The 18,127-nt window shown below is 44.4% G+C and overlaps 1 protein-coding gene across 2 annotated transcripts in view; it reads left to right on the top strand.

The window, feature by feature from the left end:
• Window positions 1-18,127, top strand: part of LOC141128049 (S-adenosyl-L-methionine-dependent tRNA 4-demethylwyosine synthase TYW1-like) — a 349,357-nt gene that overhangs the window by 19,786 nt on the left and 311,444 nt on the right. For both annotated transcript variants that reach the window (XM_073615095.1, XM_073615094.1), the window contains exons 3-4: window positions 5,783-5,923; window positions 9,443-9,544. In XM_073615095.1, coding sequence (XP_073471196.1) covers window positions 5,783-5,923; window positions 9,443-9,544 — 243 coding nt within the window. The remainder of the gene's footprint in view (window positions 1-5,782; window positions 5,924-9,442; window positions 9,545-18,127) is intronic.

Here is an 18,127-nt window from a genome sequence, read left to right as displayed (position 1 = left end):
ACTGGTATGGGGCACTGATAGGTGGCACTGGTATGGGGCACTGATGGGCACTCATAGGTGGCACTGATGGGCACTCATAGGTGGCATTGATGGTTACTTATGGGTGGCACTGATAGTTGGCACAGATGGGCATGGATGGGCACTGACAGGTGGCATGAATGGACACTGATGGGTGGCACTGATGGCAATGCTTGTTTGCAGTGATGCCCCTAAGGGTGGCATTGCTGGGCATCACTGCAACATAATGGTGCCAATCAGTGTCCATTTGTGGGCACTGATTGGCACAGATTTGGCACACTGGGCACATGTGGATGGCCATGGGGTACATACCTGGCCATCCACATGTTGCCCCTTCCCTGGTGGTCCTAGTGGCGATCCCTGGTGGTCCAGTGTGGTGATCTGAGGGGGGGCTGCGCTGATAAACAATCAGCGCAGACCCCCCCCGCCAGGAGAGCCGCCGATCGGCTCTCCTCTAATCGCGTCTGTCAGACGCGAGTGAGGAAGAGCCGATCAACGGCTCTTCCTATTGACAGCATGATCAGCCGTGATTGGACACGGCTGATCACGTGGTAAAGAGCCTCCGGCGGAGGCTTTTTACCAAGATCAGTGTAGCGGGGTGTCAGACTGACACACCGCTCCACCGATCGCCGCGATGCGCGCCCCCGGGGGCGCGCTGCGGCATGTTATCCTGCTGGACGTCATATGACGTCCAGTCAGGATAACAGAACCACTTCCCGGACGTCAATCCGCTATAGGGCGGGCGGGAAGTGGTTAAGCTTTGATAGTACATACTTGCTGAAGGGCAGTGACTCTGTACAGATTTAGCCGAACTGGAATTTGGCACACAGGGGTTTGCTTTGTGAACGATCCCCTTTAGTGCCGGTTCACACTGATGCGAGTTCATAACGAATGTGATGCGTCAAAAACATTCTAAATTCACATGTCATCCATAAAGTCATTGTTTTCAATGACCGTCGTTCACATACATGCGTTGCGATTCCCCTACAAATGCTTGTGCGAGTTTACAGCGTTGCGTTGCAAATTTAGCCTCCATAGACATCAATGTAAATCATTCTGGAATCGCATTGTTGGTTCAGATATGTGCGAATTCCACCACACTACTCTCCACAAAAACCAGGAAATACACAGGAAGTTAAAGCGGAGTTCCACACAAAACTGGAACTTCCGCTTTTCGGAACCCTCCCCCCCTAAGACAGGTATTTGCACCCACTTCCGGCATAGACTCCCATGGGAGTCTACGCCTCTTCCCGTCCCCACCGCGCTGTCTCCTGGGAAACACACAGCTCCCAGGAGAGAGCGGGGACCACTTACGATGCGCAGCACGACTCGCGCATGCGCAGTAGGGAACCGGGAAGTGAAGCCGCAACGCTTCACTTCCCGATTCCCTCACCTAGGATGGCGGCGGCAGCTGCCGAGAACCGAGCGGGTTCTCGGCGTCCCCTGCCGACATCGCTGGACCCTGGGACAGGTAAGTGGCCATGTATTAAAAGTCAGCAGCTGCAGTATTTGTAGCTGCTGGCTTTTAATATATTTTTTTTTTTTTTTTTTGGCGGTGTGGGTGGACCCCCGCTTTAACACTTTTTTTTTTTTTTTTCCCATTATGATTCCATTGGCTAGAACATCAATCGCAGCTATGACTAACTCCTGAAATTCGCGATAAAATCGGGTTAAAATCATGGTAAATTTGCTGTAAAATCGCACCTCACACAGGACAAAAAATAGAACAAATTCACAGCGCAGCAGTGTGAACCGGCGCTACCAGGAAGAACCAATCCAAACTGAACAGAAGTACTAAACCAGAAAGTGTTAAAGTAATTTTCCTCTTCTTCCCAACGCCAGCCTCCCTCTCTCCTGTGCCCTCTGCAACGCCCGCTCTGTCTGCAACAAACTCACTGCTGTTCATGACCTCTTTTGTCACTAATTCCTTTTATCTACTTGCTCTCACCGAAACCTGGCTCCACGAATATGACACCACTTCTCCTGCTTCCCTCTCCCAGGGTGGCCTTCACTGGACTCACTCCCCTAGGCCTAATGGACGCAAGGGAGGTGGAGTGGGATTCCTCCTATCCCCCCAGAGCACCTTCCAGGTTATTCACCCTCCTCCCTCTCTTTCCCTCTCATCATTTAAAGCCCACTGTATACGTCTATTCTCTCCAACTTCCCTAAGAATTGCTGTGATCTACCGGCCCCCTGGACCATTATCGACTTTCCTTGATGAGTTTTCTGCCTGGCTACCCTACTTTCTCTCTTCGGATATTCCCACAATCCTTCTCTGTGATTTCAACATCCCTGCTAATACAAACACTCCTGCTACTTCTAAACTTCTTAGTCTAACCTCTTCGTTTGACCTGAAGCAATGGGTACAGGCTTCTACTCACTCTGATGGCAACACCCATGACCTTGTATTCTCCTACCTATGCACTCCATGCAACTTCTCAAACAATCCTTTTCCTCTCTCGGACCACCACCTTATTAGTTTCTCTCTCCCCCTGTCTTCCACCACCTTTCCCTCCAATCGCCTAACCATCACACGTAGAAACTTTCGCAACTTCAACTCCTGTCTCCTCTATTCTGCTACTGACCACCTCTATGACAAAATCTCTCCCCTGTCCTGCCCCAACCAAGCCATGTCCATCTACAATAAATCTCTGTCCTCCACCCTGGATAAGCTCGCTCCCCTCACTACACGCAGAATTAGGCCTCGACCCCTACAACCCTGGCAAACAGATGACACTAAAATTCTCAAAAAACGTAGTCGCGCTCTTGAGCGTCTGTGGCACAAGACTAAGTCTCTCAAAGACTTCAACCAATACAAATCTGCCCTCCAAATATACTATTCTTTCCTCCACACTGCCAAGCAAACCTATTTTACAACTCTTATTAACACTTTCTCATCCAATCCCCGTAAACTCTTCTCTACCTTCAACCCTCTACTTTGTCCTTCACCGCCTCCACCCACTGACTTACTCACTGCCCAGGAAATCGCTAATCACTTCAAAAACAAGATTGATACAATCCGTGATGAAATCTCTATTCTACAGGTTTCTCCCCCAGCTAAGACCCCATGTCAACAGATACAACTGACACTCCCCCTATTCAAATCTACTACTACAGATGAAGTTGCTAAACTCCTTTCTATCGCCCACCTAACCACCTGTACCCTGGACCCTATTCCCTCTCAAATGCTACGGTCGCCCTCTGACCCCATCCTACACTCTCTAACCCACATCTTCAATCTCTCCCTCACCTCTGGCATCTTCCCCGATGCTCTAAAACATGCCCTGGTCACCCCCATACTCAAAAAGCCGTCCTTGGACCCTACCAATCTTAACAACCTACGCCCAATCTCCTTGCTCCCCTTTTCCTCTAAACTCCTTGAACGCCTGGTTTACGACCAACTGAGTGTCCACCTCATTAAAAACAACCTTCTTGATCCCCTTCAATCTGGATTTCGCCCTCAACACTCCACAGAAACTGCTCTTTTAAAACTCACAAATGACCTACTAACTGCAAAAACCAATGGACGCTATTCTGTACTCCTACTTCTGGATCTTTCAGCTGCCTTTGACACGGTTGACCACCCCCTCCTCCTCAAAAAACTTTACTCCCTCGGTCTCCGTGACTGTGCTCTTCAGTGGCTCTCATCCTACCTATCACAACGCACCTTCAGTGTCACTTACAATTCTACTTCCTCCACTCCTCTTCCCTTCTCTGTCGGGGTCCCCCAAGGTTCTGTTCTTGGACCTCTTTTATTTTCAATCTACACCTCTTCCCTGGGTCAGCTGATAGCCTCTCACGGCTTTCAATATCATTTCTATGCTGATGACACACAAATCTATCTCTCCACCCCTCAACTCACTCCATCAGTCTCCTCACGCATCACTAACTTACTAACCGACATATCTTTATGGATGTCACACCACTTCCTCAAACTCAACTTCTCCAAAACCGAGCTTATAATATTTCCTCCCCCACGTTCCTCTTCCCCCGACTTCTCTGTCAAGAGCAATGGCAAAACCATCCACCCGTCCCTACATGTCAGGGTACTAGGTGTTATCCTGGATTCTGAACTCTCCTTTCAGCCCCACATCCAATCACTTTCCAAAGCTTGCCGCCTCAACCTCCGCAACATCTCTAAACTACGTCCCTTTCTAACCAATGAAACCACAAAGCTCCTGATTCACTCCCTGGTTATCTCTCGCCTTGACTACTGCAACTCACTCCTCATTGGCTTACCTTTAAACAGACTATCCCCCCTTCAGTCCATCATGAATGCTGCTGCCAGACTCATCCACCTTACAAACCGCTCAGTGTCTGCTACCCCTCTCTGCCAATCCCTCCATTGGCTACCACTCGCCCAACGAATTAAATTCAAAATACTAACAATAAGTTACAAAGCCATCCACAACTCTGCCCCCAGCTACATTACTAACCTAGTCTCAAAATACCAACCTAATCGCCATCTCCGTTCCTCCCAAGACCTCATGCTCTCTAGCTCCCTCATCACCTCCTCCCATATCCGCCTCCAGGACTTCTCCCGAGCCTCGCCCATCCTCTGGAATTCCCTACCCCAATCTGTCAGACTGTCTCCAACTTTATCCACTTTTAGGCGATCCCTGAAAACTTTCCTCTTCAGAGAAGCCTATCCTGCCTCCATCTAACAACTGCACTATTTTCTCCATTAGCTCATCCCCCACAGCTATTACCCTTTTGTATCACTTGACCCTCCCTCCTAGATTGTAAGCTCTAATGAGCAGGGCCCTCTGATTCCTCCTGTATTGAATTGTATTGTACTTGTACTGTCTGCCCTAATGTTGTAAAGCGCTGCGTAAACTGTCGGCGCTATATAAATCCTGTATAATAATAATAAATAATAATAATTTTGCTAACTAGCCTAAATTAAGAAATGTTTTAAAAAGAAAAGCACTTTTGTGTGTGTGTGTTAGGCAACTATTGCCGGCAATGGCACCGTCCGAATCGGTGCAATGCCACACAATTCCCTAAAGTAGTTTCTGTACTACTTTTGACTTTGGGGTGCGAAGGAACCCACACAGATGTCTCTGAAATCGCCCCCGAAGACATGCGGGTATGAAATCGTGCGAGTTCAGCTGAACTCACACGATTTTAATCCCGCTGTCAGTGTGAATCTAGGCCTAGTTTTATTTGTAACAATAGAGTCTAATGTGACTTTTTTTATTGCGCATGGTTTCATATTTATTCCTTTTTTGAAATGTTCACTTCATTCTACTCTCCTGTGACCTGTATTCAGCCATCAGTGGGCTAAAGTCTGACAATTCAATGACGTTAATCAGCTGTTCCAGACTGGAGAAATCCTGACTAATGTCTGAATCCGCCCAGATGCCTGGACCAGCAGCTGGCTCAGCCTCTCAGCGAGCCATTGAGAGACTGAGCCAATCACTCCCGCCCCCTCCACAGACCTGCGCTCAAGGGGCAGAGCAGAGAGCCAGGTGACTGATAGCCTCTGGCTCTCTGCTCACTGGAAACCGAGAACTGAGTGATCAGCAGCCTTCGATCGCTCAGTTCTCGGTGTAGAGGCGGTGGGGGACAGATGCAGCATCAGATCGAGTATACATAATCTTCTTCCTTTTTTTTAATTTTTTTTTTTTTTTATATTCCCGAACTTCTCTTTTAACATTTGTAGCCTCTAAGCAGCTCTATTTTTCTGTTTTTTTTTTTTTTTTTAATACTTTAACTTTTTTACATTTGTATTTATTATTATTTTTATTTTTTTATTTTACAGGTGAAAACTTTGTCTCAGAATGGCTCTTTGCAAGGAGCCAATAAACTTCTAAAAAACGGTACTGAAGAGATGCCGAAGAAAAAAGAAGTCTTTGTTTCTGGGGTGAAAATTTTCTATGGATCACAGACTGGTACTGCTAAGGTGAGCTAGGCAAATAAAATGATGTGCTTTGTTTTATTTTTCAACTTGTATGTGCAATGCAGCAAAGTGCTATTTTAGAACGCAGCAAATGTGCGTTTTTAACGCTGCTGTATCGCTGGCGTTTTTAAAACGTCCTGTGTGCATGAGCCCTTCTTGTCTCTATCTGGATTTTGTATACATTTGCTGATGTGGTTTGCTACAAGTTAGAAGGTATGTGTTTAGATAATTACAATATGTGTACATAAATATTTTCCCACAATAAGGGGTTACAACTCCATAAACAGAATAAACTCAACCCAGTGGTCTTCATGCTACTTGATTGATCCTTTTCTCTGAGAAGATAGAAGGATTCAGCGTTTGCGTCTTGATGTCACATGTTGTGACAGTTCTATCACAGGAGTGGGGAAATTTAACCCATAATTAACAAATATAATATACTGTATTGCAGCTTACCAGTGATTCGATGTGTGTGTGTTTTTTGGTTGTTTTTCCACTTCTGTTTTTTTTTCTTCTAGTAATCAAGTGAGCCCCCCACTTTGTATGAATGAGCACAGGGGCACCTTTGGACAGCAGCATTGTTAATTTGGGGGAGAGGAGTGTTAGCTGTGCTAGCAGATTTAGATACACTAACAAAATTAACGCTAACGCTATATAAGCAGTTATAGCAACAGTTTTTGTTCTTTTGGGGTAAAGGTTTTAGATAAATGAAAGCTGACCATTGTAAGCACATCAGTCAGTGGTAAATGGTTTGTCTCATCCCTGTAACTGCCACATCTGTAGGGCAGCTTGTTCTGTTGAAAAACAGACTTGCTGATGGAATCACCAGGTTAAATAAAAAAAAAGCAAATACAGCCATCATATGTAAGAATTGGTAAGTTGCAGTATAATGTTTGCTTTGAGCCCCTTTCACACTGCAAACCAGCTCGGATCCACCTGTATTTTTCAGGCGGATCCGAGCAGGCCATCCATTGACTCCTATGGGGAGACAGATGTCAGCGGAGATGTGTCCGCTGACACCCGCTTGCCATCCGATCTGCTAAAAACAGACGTATGGTGATACATTCCCGTTCCGTCTTATCGAATCTGATGAAAACGGACATGTTGTCCGATCCCTCCATAGGTATCAGCGGCGCTCTGACAAGCCCCTCCCCGCTCATTGAGCAGAGATAAACCTGTCATCTGCCAGCTCAGCGGAGATCAAGGGAGTGATCTCTCACTGAGCTGGCGGACTCCCTTAAACGGCTCCGCCTCGTGTGAATGAGGCCTTAATCTACCCACTTGTGGATAACCTTAGTAAAATTACTAAATTACTAAAATTCGGACTTCTGATCTCCTTCATTATTGTGTGTTGGATTGAAGTGTTTTGTCACGAGTGGTACAATGCAAACACAGGTAAACTGTTTGCTTTTCTTTCCAAAAAGGAACAATCCAACCAAATATACCTGTTGACCATTAAAGAAGGAAAAAACGTTAATCTATCTGGTGTTATTTGTTCCATTTTACAATGATAGTTTTAGTTGTTGGACCATTTCATTTTCCTTTTGGTTATTTTATCACGTCCGTACTTTAATTTTCTTTCTCAGATTTTTCTTACTCTCGGCGCCCCCATTGAGAAGATTCACCCTCTCGATTTCAAATTGTGTTGTGACTGTATTGTCTCCCTTTTTATTTTGTAAAGTACTGTGCAAACCGTTGGCGCTATATAAATCCTGTATAATATTAATAGAACTTGATTTACAAATAGAAAAAAAAAATCCCAAATTTTGGGTTGTACCAAGAACCGTAATTATTCTGACTCCATTCGTTGTGATAGTGACTGTTCGTTTGAGACCTCTGTACCTGACCTGAATATACACTAAATTACCAAAAGTATTGGGACGCCTTCCTTTTCACACACATGAACTTTAATAACATCCCAGTCTTAATCTGTAGGGTTTAATATTGAGTTGGCACATCCTTTTGTGGCTATAACAGCTTCAGCTCTTCTGGGAAGGCTGTCTGCAAGGTTTAGGAGTGTCTATGGGAATGTTTGATCATTCTTCCAGACATGGATGAGTGAGTTTGGGGTGGAGGAACTTGACTGGCCTGCACAGTGTCCTGACCTCAACCTGATAAAACACCTTTGGGATGAATTAGAGCAGAGACTGTGAGCCAGGCCTTCTCATCCACATCAGTGTCTGACCTCACAAATGTACCTCTGGAAGAATGGTGAAACATTCCCATAGACACACTCCTAAACCTTGTGGACAGCCTTCCCAGAAGAGTTGAAGCTGTTTATAGCTGCAAAGGGTGGGCCAACTCAATATTGAACCCTACAGACTAAGACTGGGATAGCATTAAAGTTCATGTGCGTGTAAAGACAGGTGTCCAAATACTTTTGGTAATCTAGCGTAGCAGAGACATCGGACAAACACTTGGCATCCACAAATGTCTTTATTGCATGCAGACTGCTGGGGCACTACAATAAGATACAGTAGATTTGTTATAGAAGTATTTTTAGCAGTCAAAACAAGTATTGGATTTCCCAGTCCCAATATGTTCCTTAATGGGGAGGAAGAAGCAGCTGACACACCAGGAAAAGGAAATTGCATCAGAATAAGGGGAAGGAAAATACAGAAAACATGCAATACAAAAAATGGTTACAAGGTGGCAGCATAACCACACTACTGTGCAAAAGTTTTAGGCAGCTGTGATTAAAAAAAAAATAGTGTTAATAGTTTATTTTTATCAGTTAAAATGAAACGCAAATGAACAGAAGAGAAATCTAAAGCAAATCAATATTTAGTCTTGTCTTCAAAATAGCATTAATTCTTCTAGGTACACTTGCACACAGTTTGTGAAGGAACTCGGCAGGTAGGTTGTTACAACCATCTTGGAGAACTAACCACAAGTCTTCTGTGGATGTAGGCTGCCTCAAATCTTTCTGTATCTTCATGTAATCCCAGACCGACTGTATGATGTTGAGATCAGGGCTTTGTGGGGCCAAACCATCACTTCCAGGACTCTAAACTGAAACCAGTTTTTGCATCTCTTAGTAACAGTGTTGCATTTGAAGGAAAGCTCTTGAGAGAAAAATGTGAGATGCCTTGGTTGACTTCCTTCTGAAAATCAGTGTAATTTGTCTGGCTTGCTTACTGATCTTTAGGAGGAGTTTACCTGTAGAAGATAAGGTTCATGTACATGTAGATGAGGATCAGGTTCAAAGTAGATCAAGAGTTCTGATTTTACTAGCTTCATACTGGATTCTGGGTCAGTGACTTGGTATTAAAGGCATAAGATCTGCATAACCGATGTGGAAACTAGCATTTTCTTAAGGACATAAATGGCATCCTACGTATTTCTTTCATACAATAAGTTTCCTTTTAAATGCCAAAAAAAAATCTGTTGTAAGCTGGTTTGAATCGAGCTTAAGCAGTGCCCCTTGCATTTCCCATTTTTTTTAATTTTAAATCAGAAAAATGTGAAAGCACAACATAATTCACCATATAACCATCATTTTTGTGTTTCTTTTAATTTTAGGGATTTGCTCATGTCCTTGCTGAGGATATCGCACCTTTGGGGTTGCCTGTTGAGATTATAAATATGAAAGACTATGATCCAGATGATAATTTGGTAGAAGAGGTGAGTGCCCTAATGTATAATGGTTCATTTCAATTCTGTCTGTCAAATAATCTCTAGTTTTTGTGTCTCCTTTGTTTTTTTTTTTTTTTTTGAAAATATAGATTTTATTGATTTTTTTTTTTTAATATAAAAGAGAAAAAGGGCAGAGCCCCAAACATACCACAACGGTATAAAACAGTTCAAGGGGGTCGCAGCCTCCCGACGGTATAATATAACATAGGGTGAAACATATAGAAAGACTTTTGAAGCAAAGTCCGTTAACATGTTATTGTTACTAAGATATATATTTTCCTGTGAAGATATGTAGAAATTGTCTGAGGTTTCTAGCTGAATTCCAAGTCTTTCTTAGATACTCATTTACTTCAATCAGAAGGCAGCCACCTGAGATGAAAACAGAAAAATAGAGAAACTAGTAGTAGAAAAGAAAGAAGAAACGACTAGATGGAAATGAGAGGGTAGGGGGGAAGGGGATAAGAGGAAGTGGTAAGGTATAATAGGGAATGGGATAAAGGGGGGGGGAGGGGTGAGGTGGGGTATCGGCGGAGACCGTTATTTAATCAGATCTTTTATGTTGGAGATATTGTGAGATTCTAGTGGTTTGGATTGCCAAAGAGTGCCTTCCCTTCTTCAGAGTATTTAAACATATTCCATAGTGTCCATGTTTTTTTTATAGATTGTTTGTCTGTTTTGAGCTGTCATTATGAGGTCCTCCATCTTGTTCATGTCCTCTACTTTCTGTAACCACGTCGAGGTGGTCAGTGGGGTTTGCTGTTTCCAGAGCATGGGGATGCAGGCTTTGGCTGCATTTGTTAAATGACGTAGAATGGATTTTTTATATGTTTTAGGTGGTATGGAAGATACATGGAGTATGAAAAATGCTGGGTCATTTGGAATCTGAAAGTCCGTGAACTTTTGGGAGATGGAACGGACCGTAGACCAGAAACCCGTCAGTTTAGAACAGGACCAGAACATGTGAAGTAGCGTTCCTTCTTCCTCACGGCACCTCCAGCAAATATTTGACGTATTGGGAAACATCAAGTGCAGGCGACTGGGTGTTAACTGGTTCAATACAGGGCAATTTCACCCCCTTCCTTCCCAGGCCAATTTTTAGTTTTCAGCGCTGTCGCACTTTAAACGTCAATTGCGCGGTCGTGCGACGTTGTACCCAAAAAAAATTGACGTCCTTTTTTCCCCACAAATAGAGCTTTCTTTTGGTGGTATTTGATCACCTCTGCGGTTTTTATTTTTTGCGCTATAAACAAAAGAAGAGCGACAATTTTGAAAAAAACACAATATTTTTTACTTTTTGCTATAATATCCCAATTTTTTTTTTTTTTAAAAAACAAATTTTTTCCTCAGTTTCGGCCGATATGTATTCTTCTACATATTTTTGGTAAAAAAAAAATTGCAATAAGCGTATATTGATTGGTTTGCGCAAAAGTTATAGCGTCTACAAAATACTTTTTGATTTATGTCATTTTTAAAAAAAAAAAAATATCGGACACATCGGACACTTTTGACACATTTTTGGGACCATTCACATTTATACAGCGATCAATGCTATAAAATTGCATTGATTACTGTGTAAATGTGACAGGCAGTGAAGGGGTTAACCACTAGGGGGCGGGGAGGGGTTAATATGTTTCCTAGGGAATGATTCTAACTGAAGGGGGAGGGGACGCTCAAGGGGAGGAGACCGATCAGTGTTCCTCCGTTCTGGGAACACAGATCGCTCTCCTCAGAGCTGACAGGCTGTGGATCTGTGTGTTTACACACACAGATCCACGGTCCGGCCCGGTTAACGGGCAATCGCGGGTGCCCGGCGGACGTCGCGGCCGCCGGGCACACGCACCGGGTCCCGAGCAGCGCGGCGGGCGCGCGCCCCCTAGACGGCCGGGAATCCCAGGACGTCATATGACGTCCACCCAGGATTGGAGATCCCATCCCAGGACGTCATATGACTATAGGCGGGTAGTGAAGTGGTTAAATACCACCTAGTCAGGATCTTATAGTTTGATTCCTGCAATTTAGTACATATTAAGGATTTAAGGGAGAGAGCAATCATGTTCTGCTTCTGTACTGTCGTAAAAGAGCGTTGAAGATCAGTTTCCCATTTAGTGATGCATGGCAAGTTAGGCGGTTGTGGGGGGTGTGTTTAATAAGGTATACATCTTAGATAGGACCTGTGGTAATGGTTCTGCGTCTACGCATATTTCTTCAAACGTGGTCAAGGGTCTAGACTAGAGTAAGATCTAAAGTTAGGAAATGGTGTATTTGTACCGCACTCCAAAATGTTAGATTGACCCGTCGGGTCAACTAGTTCTGGAATGGAGGGCCATTTATCTTGGATCACGAATTGCGACGCACCCACACAGAACTCCTTAATGATTGGAACTATCCGGGTGTGATCCCCGGGGGAAACTTGGGATTCCCCAGAATCGGGGTCAGGGGAGAGTCTTTAGTCGTCAAAGAGGCCTGTAACGTGGCATGTAAACATTGCTTAATAGTGTTGCCTATGAGGGGATGGGACCTCAGCTCCAACGGAAGGAAATCCCAGCACCACATTGCTGTCCTTAAAGGTATCTTAGTTTGATGTTGCTCTATTTGTGCCCATAATTTAGTCTCCTTATGTCTGTTCCAATCGACTACTCTGCCTAGGTGGGCTGCCAGATAATATTTCCTTATATCCGGAAGTGCAACACCCCCATATTGTTTTGGTAAGAATAGCTGTGATCTCGGGATGCGCGGTTTTTTATGTGCCCAGACAAATTGCATAAAAAGATTTTGCACTCGTTTAAAGTATGTGGTGGGTATCCTAATGGGTACGGTTTGGAAGAGGTATAAAAATTGATTAAATTACACCTCCCAAACCACGAATGTAACCCAGTATTCCAGTCATCCATTAATTTTTTGATCTTAATTAGTAAGGGGGGAAAATTGTTGGCAAATAGCAGGGTTAAATCCGGCGGTATTTTCGTACCTAGGTAGGTCAGGGCTGAGTTAGTCCATCTGAATCTGAAGCTCAACTGCAGATTTGAAAGGGCATTGGTCGGTATGGAAATTCCCATCGCTTCGGATTTTGAGAAGTTAATTTTTAAGTTTGACAACTTCCCGTAAGTTTCAAATTCTTTTAATAGGTTGGGTAGGGACACCCCTGGGTTGGTCAGGGAGAAAAGTAAGTCATCTGCATAGGCAGAAATCTTATGTTGCGTGGGTCCTAGTAAAACTCCTTGTATGTCGGGATTTAACCTTATCTTGGAGAGAAAGGGTTCTAGGGAAAGGGGGCACCCCTGTCTCGTCCCATTCATTATTGGAAAGGGATCCGACAGGACTCCATTCGCCTTCACCTGCGCTGTGGGAGCGGAGTATATACCGGCCATTCGGCTGAGCATCACCCCCCCCCCAAACCTATGTGTCTTAGCACTGCGAACATGTATTGCCAGCTCACTCTATCAAATGCTTTTTCCGCGTCGGTATTGAGGAAGACACAGGGTATTCCTCTGGATCTGGTGATATGGATCAGATTTAGCACTTTGATAGTGCTATCTCTAGCCTCCCTAGACGGAATAAATCCGACTTGGTCTAGGTGGATAAGCTGTTGGAGGTGGTGCGCCAGCCAAGTCGCCAGAATTTTAGTAAACCGCTTGAGGTCAAGGTTTAACAGCGAAATGGGTCTGTAGCTACCACAAGCTGCTGGATCCTTCCCCTCCTTGTGAATTATCGAAATATGGGCCCCCAAGGTCTCTCTAGCAAAAGCTTTACCCTCTCCTATTTTGTTAAACAACGTGACCATACAAGGTCCTAGTGTAGGGAAGAGTGTTTTATAGTATTGCAATGTATAGCCATCAGGGCCCGGGGCTTTACCTGGTTTCATCGTTTTTATGGCTGTTTGTAATTCTGTCAAAGTTATGGGTGATTCTAGTTCATCTCTAATCTCCTGGGGGAGAGATGTCATTTGGGAAGACGTGATGTAATTTTCTATTTCATTGATGGAAGAAGTTACCTGTGGCAAGTTGTATAATCTCGAATAAAACTGTCTGAACTCTTCAGTGATTTGTGTGGGAAAAGTTGCTCTTGTGCCTTTTTAGAGGTAGAGATGTGCGGGGGATATAAGTCGCTGATTTGTGTTGTCTGACCAGTTTGGCTAATAGTTTCCCACACTTGTTCCCCGATTCATATGTCTGTTTACAACATATCTGTATGGCTGCTTTCGCCTTGTATTGCAGAAGGTCTATTATTTTCCGTCTAACGGTTGTCAATTCTGTCTCGGAGGTCATTACAGGGGCATGTTTATGTCTGGCCTCTAGGGTGGCTAGTTCGAGTAACAATTGGGAAAGCTGTCTATTTCTCTCTTTTGATACGGGCCCCGTGAGATATGAGAATTCCCACACCTTGTGAGCTTCCCAGAGTATTCCCGGGTCACAGTCTGGTTGGTCATTTTCTTGAAAGTATAAATTAACTGCCTTCGTTACTAATGTCAATATTTCCGGATTTTGTAGCAGGCTTTCATTTAGACGCCAAAAACGGTGTTTCGGAGAGGAAGTCTCCGACAAACGATAATTCAAAAACACCGGTGTGTGGTCTGACCATGTCCTGTTTCCAATTGAAGTTTGTTCCACAGCATGTAGCTGCGTATCGGTGATCAAAAAGTAATCCATTCTGGTATATGACTGGTGTACGTTTGAATATAATGTAAAGTCTCGTTCTCCTGAATGTTGTAAACGCCAGACATTAATTAGCTGAGATTTATGTAATGTTTGGGCTATCTTTTTCAGCTGGTTCGGTGGGATCGAAGATTTACCCGACTATGTGTCCCCCGATGGGATTAGAGGTGCATTTAGGTCCCCTCCTAATATCAATTGACCTCCTAATATCAATTGACCTTCTCGAAAGTCATTTAGCTTCTCTAGGGTTTCTTTCAAAAACTTGGCCTGTTGTTCATTAGGGGCATATACGGTTGCTAGTGTTTAATTTAATCATACCAATTAGGCCTTTGAGGAATACATGTCTCCCAGTCGGGTCTATTTTTGAATTTTGTAGCTGCCAATGGGTCTTACTTGAGATTAAAATAGAAACTCCTTTAGATTTAGATTCTGGGTTCATGGAATGATAGGATACTGGGAAGTTTCTATTTTCTAGGTATGGTAATTTATTAGTCTTAAAGTGTGTCTCTTGGATAAAAGCTATATCCGTATTGGTTCGTTTTAGGTCATCTAACAACATACGTCTCTTCTCTGGTATGTTAAGTCCTTTCACATTAAGGGACATTACTTTAATTTTGCCGACCTCCATCTTACAGTGGGAAAGGGGGGAGGGAGAGGAGGGGGAAGGGAAGACTGAGGGGAGGGTAAAGCGTGGGAAGAAGAAAAAGAAAAGTAAGAATAGAAAGAAAAGAAAAAAGAGTATCAGAATACAGAGAAGATACAGACCAGGCCTAGTGCCTTGCCCGTATTTTGCATATGTCCCCCAAAAGGTACAATTTGTCCTCCAGGGGGATATGCTACTCTAAGTGGCAGAGAGGTAAGACGAGGCTCGAAAAGGTGTCTCCCCCCGCCCCAGCCTATCTGGAGATAGACGTTAAAATATTAACTATGCATTTTTTGTAAACAAATCAAACCAATCAGCAGATCAACCTAACATAACTGAGTATAACTAAGTAGGTGAACACTGTGAGTCTTCCTAGCTAATGGCATAACTCATTGGAGTAGTACACTATAATAACCTGACTTAGCCAGTAACTCGGCCCAATTCTACCTGAGAGTAGTGCAAAATGAACCTGGACCGGTAATTCGACCTAAATAACATCCCAACACATCAAAACTTATTATATGTTATCATACAACCTGACTCTTGGGTCTTCTGTGATATCTAGCGTGTTGTGTGACATCTGCTGGGAGGGCACTCCTGAACTCCACCAACCAGTAGCCACTCCTTAAGCCATTAAAGATTGGCTCTGCAGGTCACTACACACATCAGGTCTCAAAATGCTAGTGTCCTTCAGTTTCTCTGCTTTGTGAGGTGTCTGCTTCTGTGTTCGCCAAATAATGATTCACCTCTGTGAACCTGTAGGGTAAACGAACTTAGAAGGCTGTGAGATAGTTCCTTTCAGGTACCTTGTAGATGTCCAGGCCTGTCATCATTTAAGTTCCATTTACTAAAGATAGTATCACATGGCGTTGTGCCTCCTATATAGGTAGTGGGCTAGTTCAAGTAGTGGGTGCTATCAACAGCAAGTAGACTGCTTTGGAGCAACCATGGTAGAAGCAGAAATAATCGGAAGCAGATTCCACTCTCCTCCACTCAGACAGAGACAAGAGAAGTACCCACCGTTCCATAGTTATGGTATGGTAAGATTAACTTTTGGGTAGAGGTAACAGTCTACCATAAACAAAAGGAAACAAGAATTCCAGAACAACATTCCTTAATGAGTAATCATGTTATAGGTAGATTTACAGTTCACGACTCACGTACTTCTTCCTGAGAAGATGCCCTGGGTCGACGTTGATTCCGTTGTTGCCGTGGTGGGAGATTGCTTCCCATTCCTGAGGAAGTTGGACGGTCTTGTGTGCGCGGGAGAGGTCCCAACCAGTTCGGGATTTCAATAGGGTCAGTGTCCAGGAAAGCGAATAAGGCAGGTAGCGCTTCTGGATTGCGCAGGGTGAAACTCCTCTGGTCCTTCCTGAATGTGACAGACAGCGGTTACCCCCAACGATACGTAGCTCCCTTCCTTCTGGCAAGGTCTAGTAGTGGCTTCAGGATCGCAAGCCTCTGTAGGGTAGCGCGTGACAGATCCGGAAAGATCTTGATTGTAACACCGTCTAGTTCAGGGTCCTCCGCTTCCCAGGCTCTACGCAAGTTCTGTTCTTTATGCACATAATGGTGTACCCTACAAATGACATCTCTTGGTCTTGGGGGATCAGTGGGTTTAGGGCCCAGTGCATGGTGTATTCTGTCAATGACAATACGGTCGGGCAGATCAATACCTGGGAGGCTACGGAAGATGGCGATCGCTGTGTCAGCTAGATCCTCCGGTCCCGTGGCTTCTGGGAGTCCCTGGAGGCGCAGATTGTTCCTGCGACTCCGGTCCTCCATCTCTTCTAAGCGTAGCTGTTGTTCTTGTAATGCTTCTGCCTGCACATTCTGGCTTTCCTCCATAGCTGAGATACGGCGTTCTAGTGCTGACAAGGAGCTCTCTCCTGATTCTATTCTAACAGCCAGAGCGCTGACATCCGCCCTCACCGCTTTCATCTCCTTGTGGTGTGCAGCTTCTACAGTAGCTATAAGAGCCGCAGTGTCATTTTTTTGTTGGAAGTGCCTGTAGAAGAGCGCGGAGCTCTGTGTCCACTCCGGGAGACTGACCTGAGGGCTGTGAGTGTTCCCCAAATGTAGGGCGGAGGTCCACAGGAAAGCCGGCGTAACTGTCTGCCCGCTTGCGTTTCTCTCTGCAGTGGCGGGGAGCTGTTCATCTCCTGTCTCCCTGTGTGTTCCGCACGTGTTGCCGCTATCTTTAGCTCCGGGGAGCCGAGAAGAGACAACTGGAATCTCCTCCTAAGTTCTCCTGATGTAGGTGGCTGAGGGGCAGATTTGGGCGGTTTGTTGCTCTTCTTTGTGGCTTTTCTTCTGGCTGAGTGCATAGTTTAAAATTGTAAGCTGAAATAGCCGGGGTAGGGGTAAGACGGCCGGGAGCTCAGTAAATGCACGTCCTCATCCAGCCATGTCCAGGCCACGCCCCCTGTGTCTCCTTTATAAGGACTGACCCAAATGCACTGTGCTTTCAGGGGCGCTCAGAGATTTGTTTCAGATACTTCTGAGAACCCATGTGCCCAAGCATTAGCTTTGTAGCAAGTTGCAAGATTAGGGACAACAACAAGAATATGAGTGATGTGGGACAACACATAAACCTGTGGTAAAAGCACATTACTACACAACTAACAACTGCTACAGGGATGCAGATTTCATCTGTGAAATCAACTCTGAAGTTGGGTCTGTTGACTCTTGTTGTTGGGCCTGTTGTCACAGTTCGGTTTGCCTAGTTGTTGCCCACCCTTCTCATTCATTGCTTTAGGTCTTTCCAGGGTCGCTAATGCCTGTGTCCTGCACTATACAATTTAAGATAAATGGAATTTCGACTTGTACGTTTCATATGCTGGAGTACAGGACACAGGGCATCCTCCATTCTATTCCTTGGTTACTCTGGATTGGCTGCTACAAAATTCAGGACTCATGGAGCGGTGCAGGTTTATAGGGGGACCCATTGTCGAAAGCTTTGCAAGTGTCAGACAGATAAGTACAGATAAGTCCTCTTCCCATTTTTTTTTTTTTTTTTTTTTTTTCCTGATATAGTGACCTGAGAGAAGATATCCTTTTACTTTGTACAGAACACAGGAAATTAAATTAAATTGGAACACAGCTGGCACAATAATTGGTGACGCCCTATAGTGTATAGTTTGAGTGCATCTATCTTTTAAAGGTTCACAAGGGAAGTATTGGGGCTACGATTACTGTCGTCCTCTGAAAATTAGTTGTCTGCGGTGTGTTATCTTATTATTTTAGTTATTTTTTTTTCTATTATTGTTTTGGATC

This window comes from Aquarana catesbeiana, linkage group LG02 (genome assembly GCF_042186555.1).
Source record: "Aquarana catesbeiana isolate 2022-GZ linkage group LG02, ASM4218655v1, whole genome shotgun sequence".
Lineage (NCBI taxonomy): Eukaryota > Metazoa > Chordata > Amphibia > Anura > Ranidae > Aquarana > Aquarana catesbeiana.
Note: the sequence above shows the minus strand (reverse complement) of the source record. Positions and strands in the feature narration are given on the sequence as shown.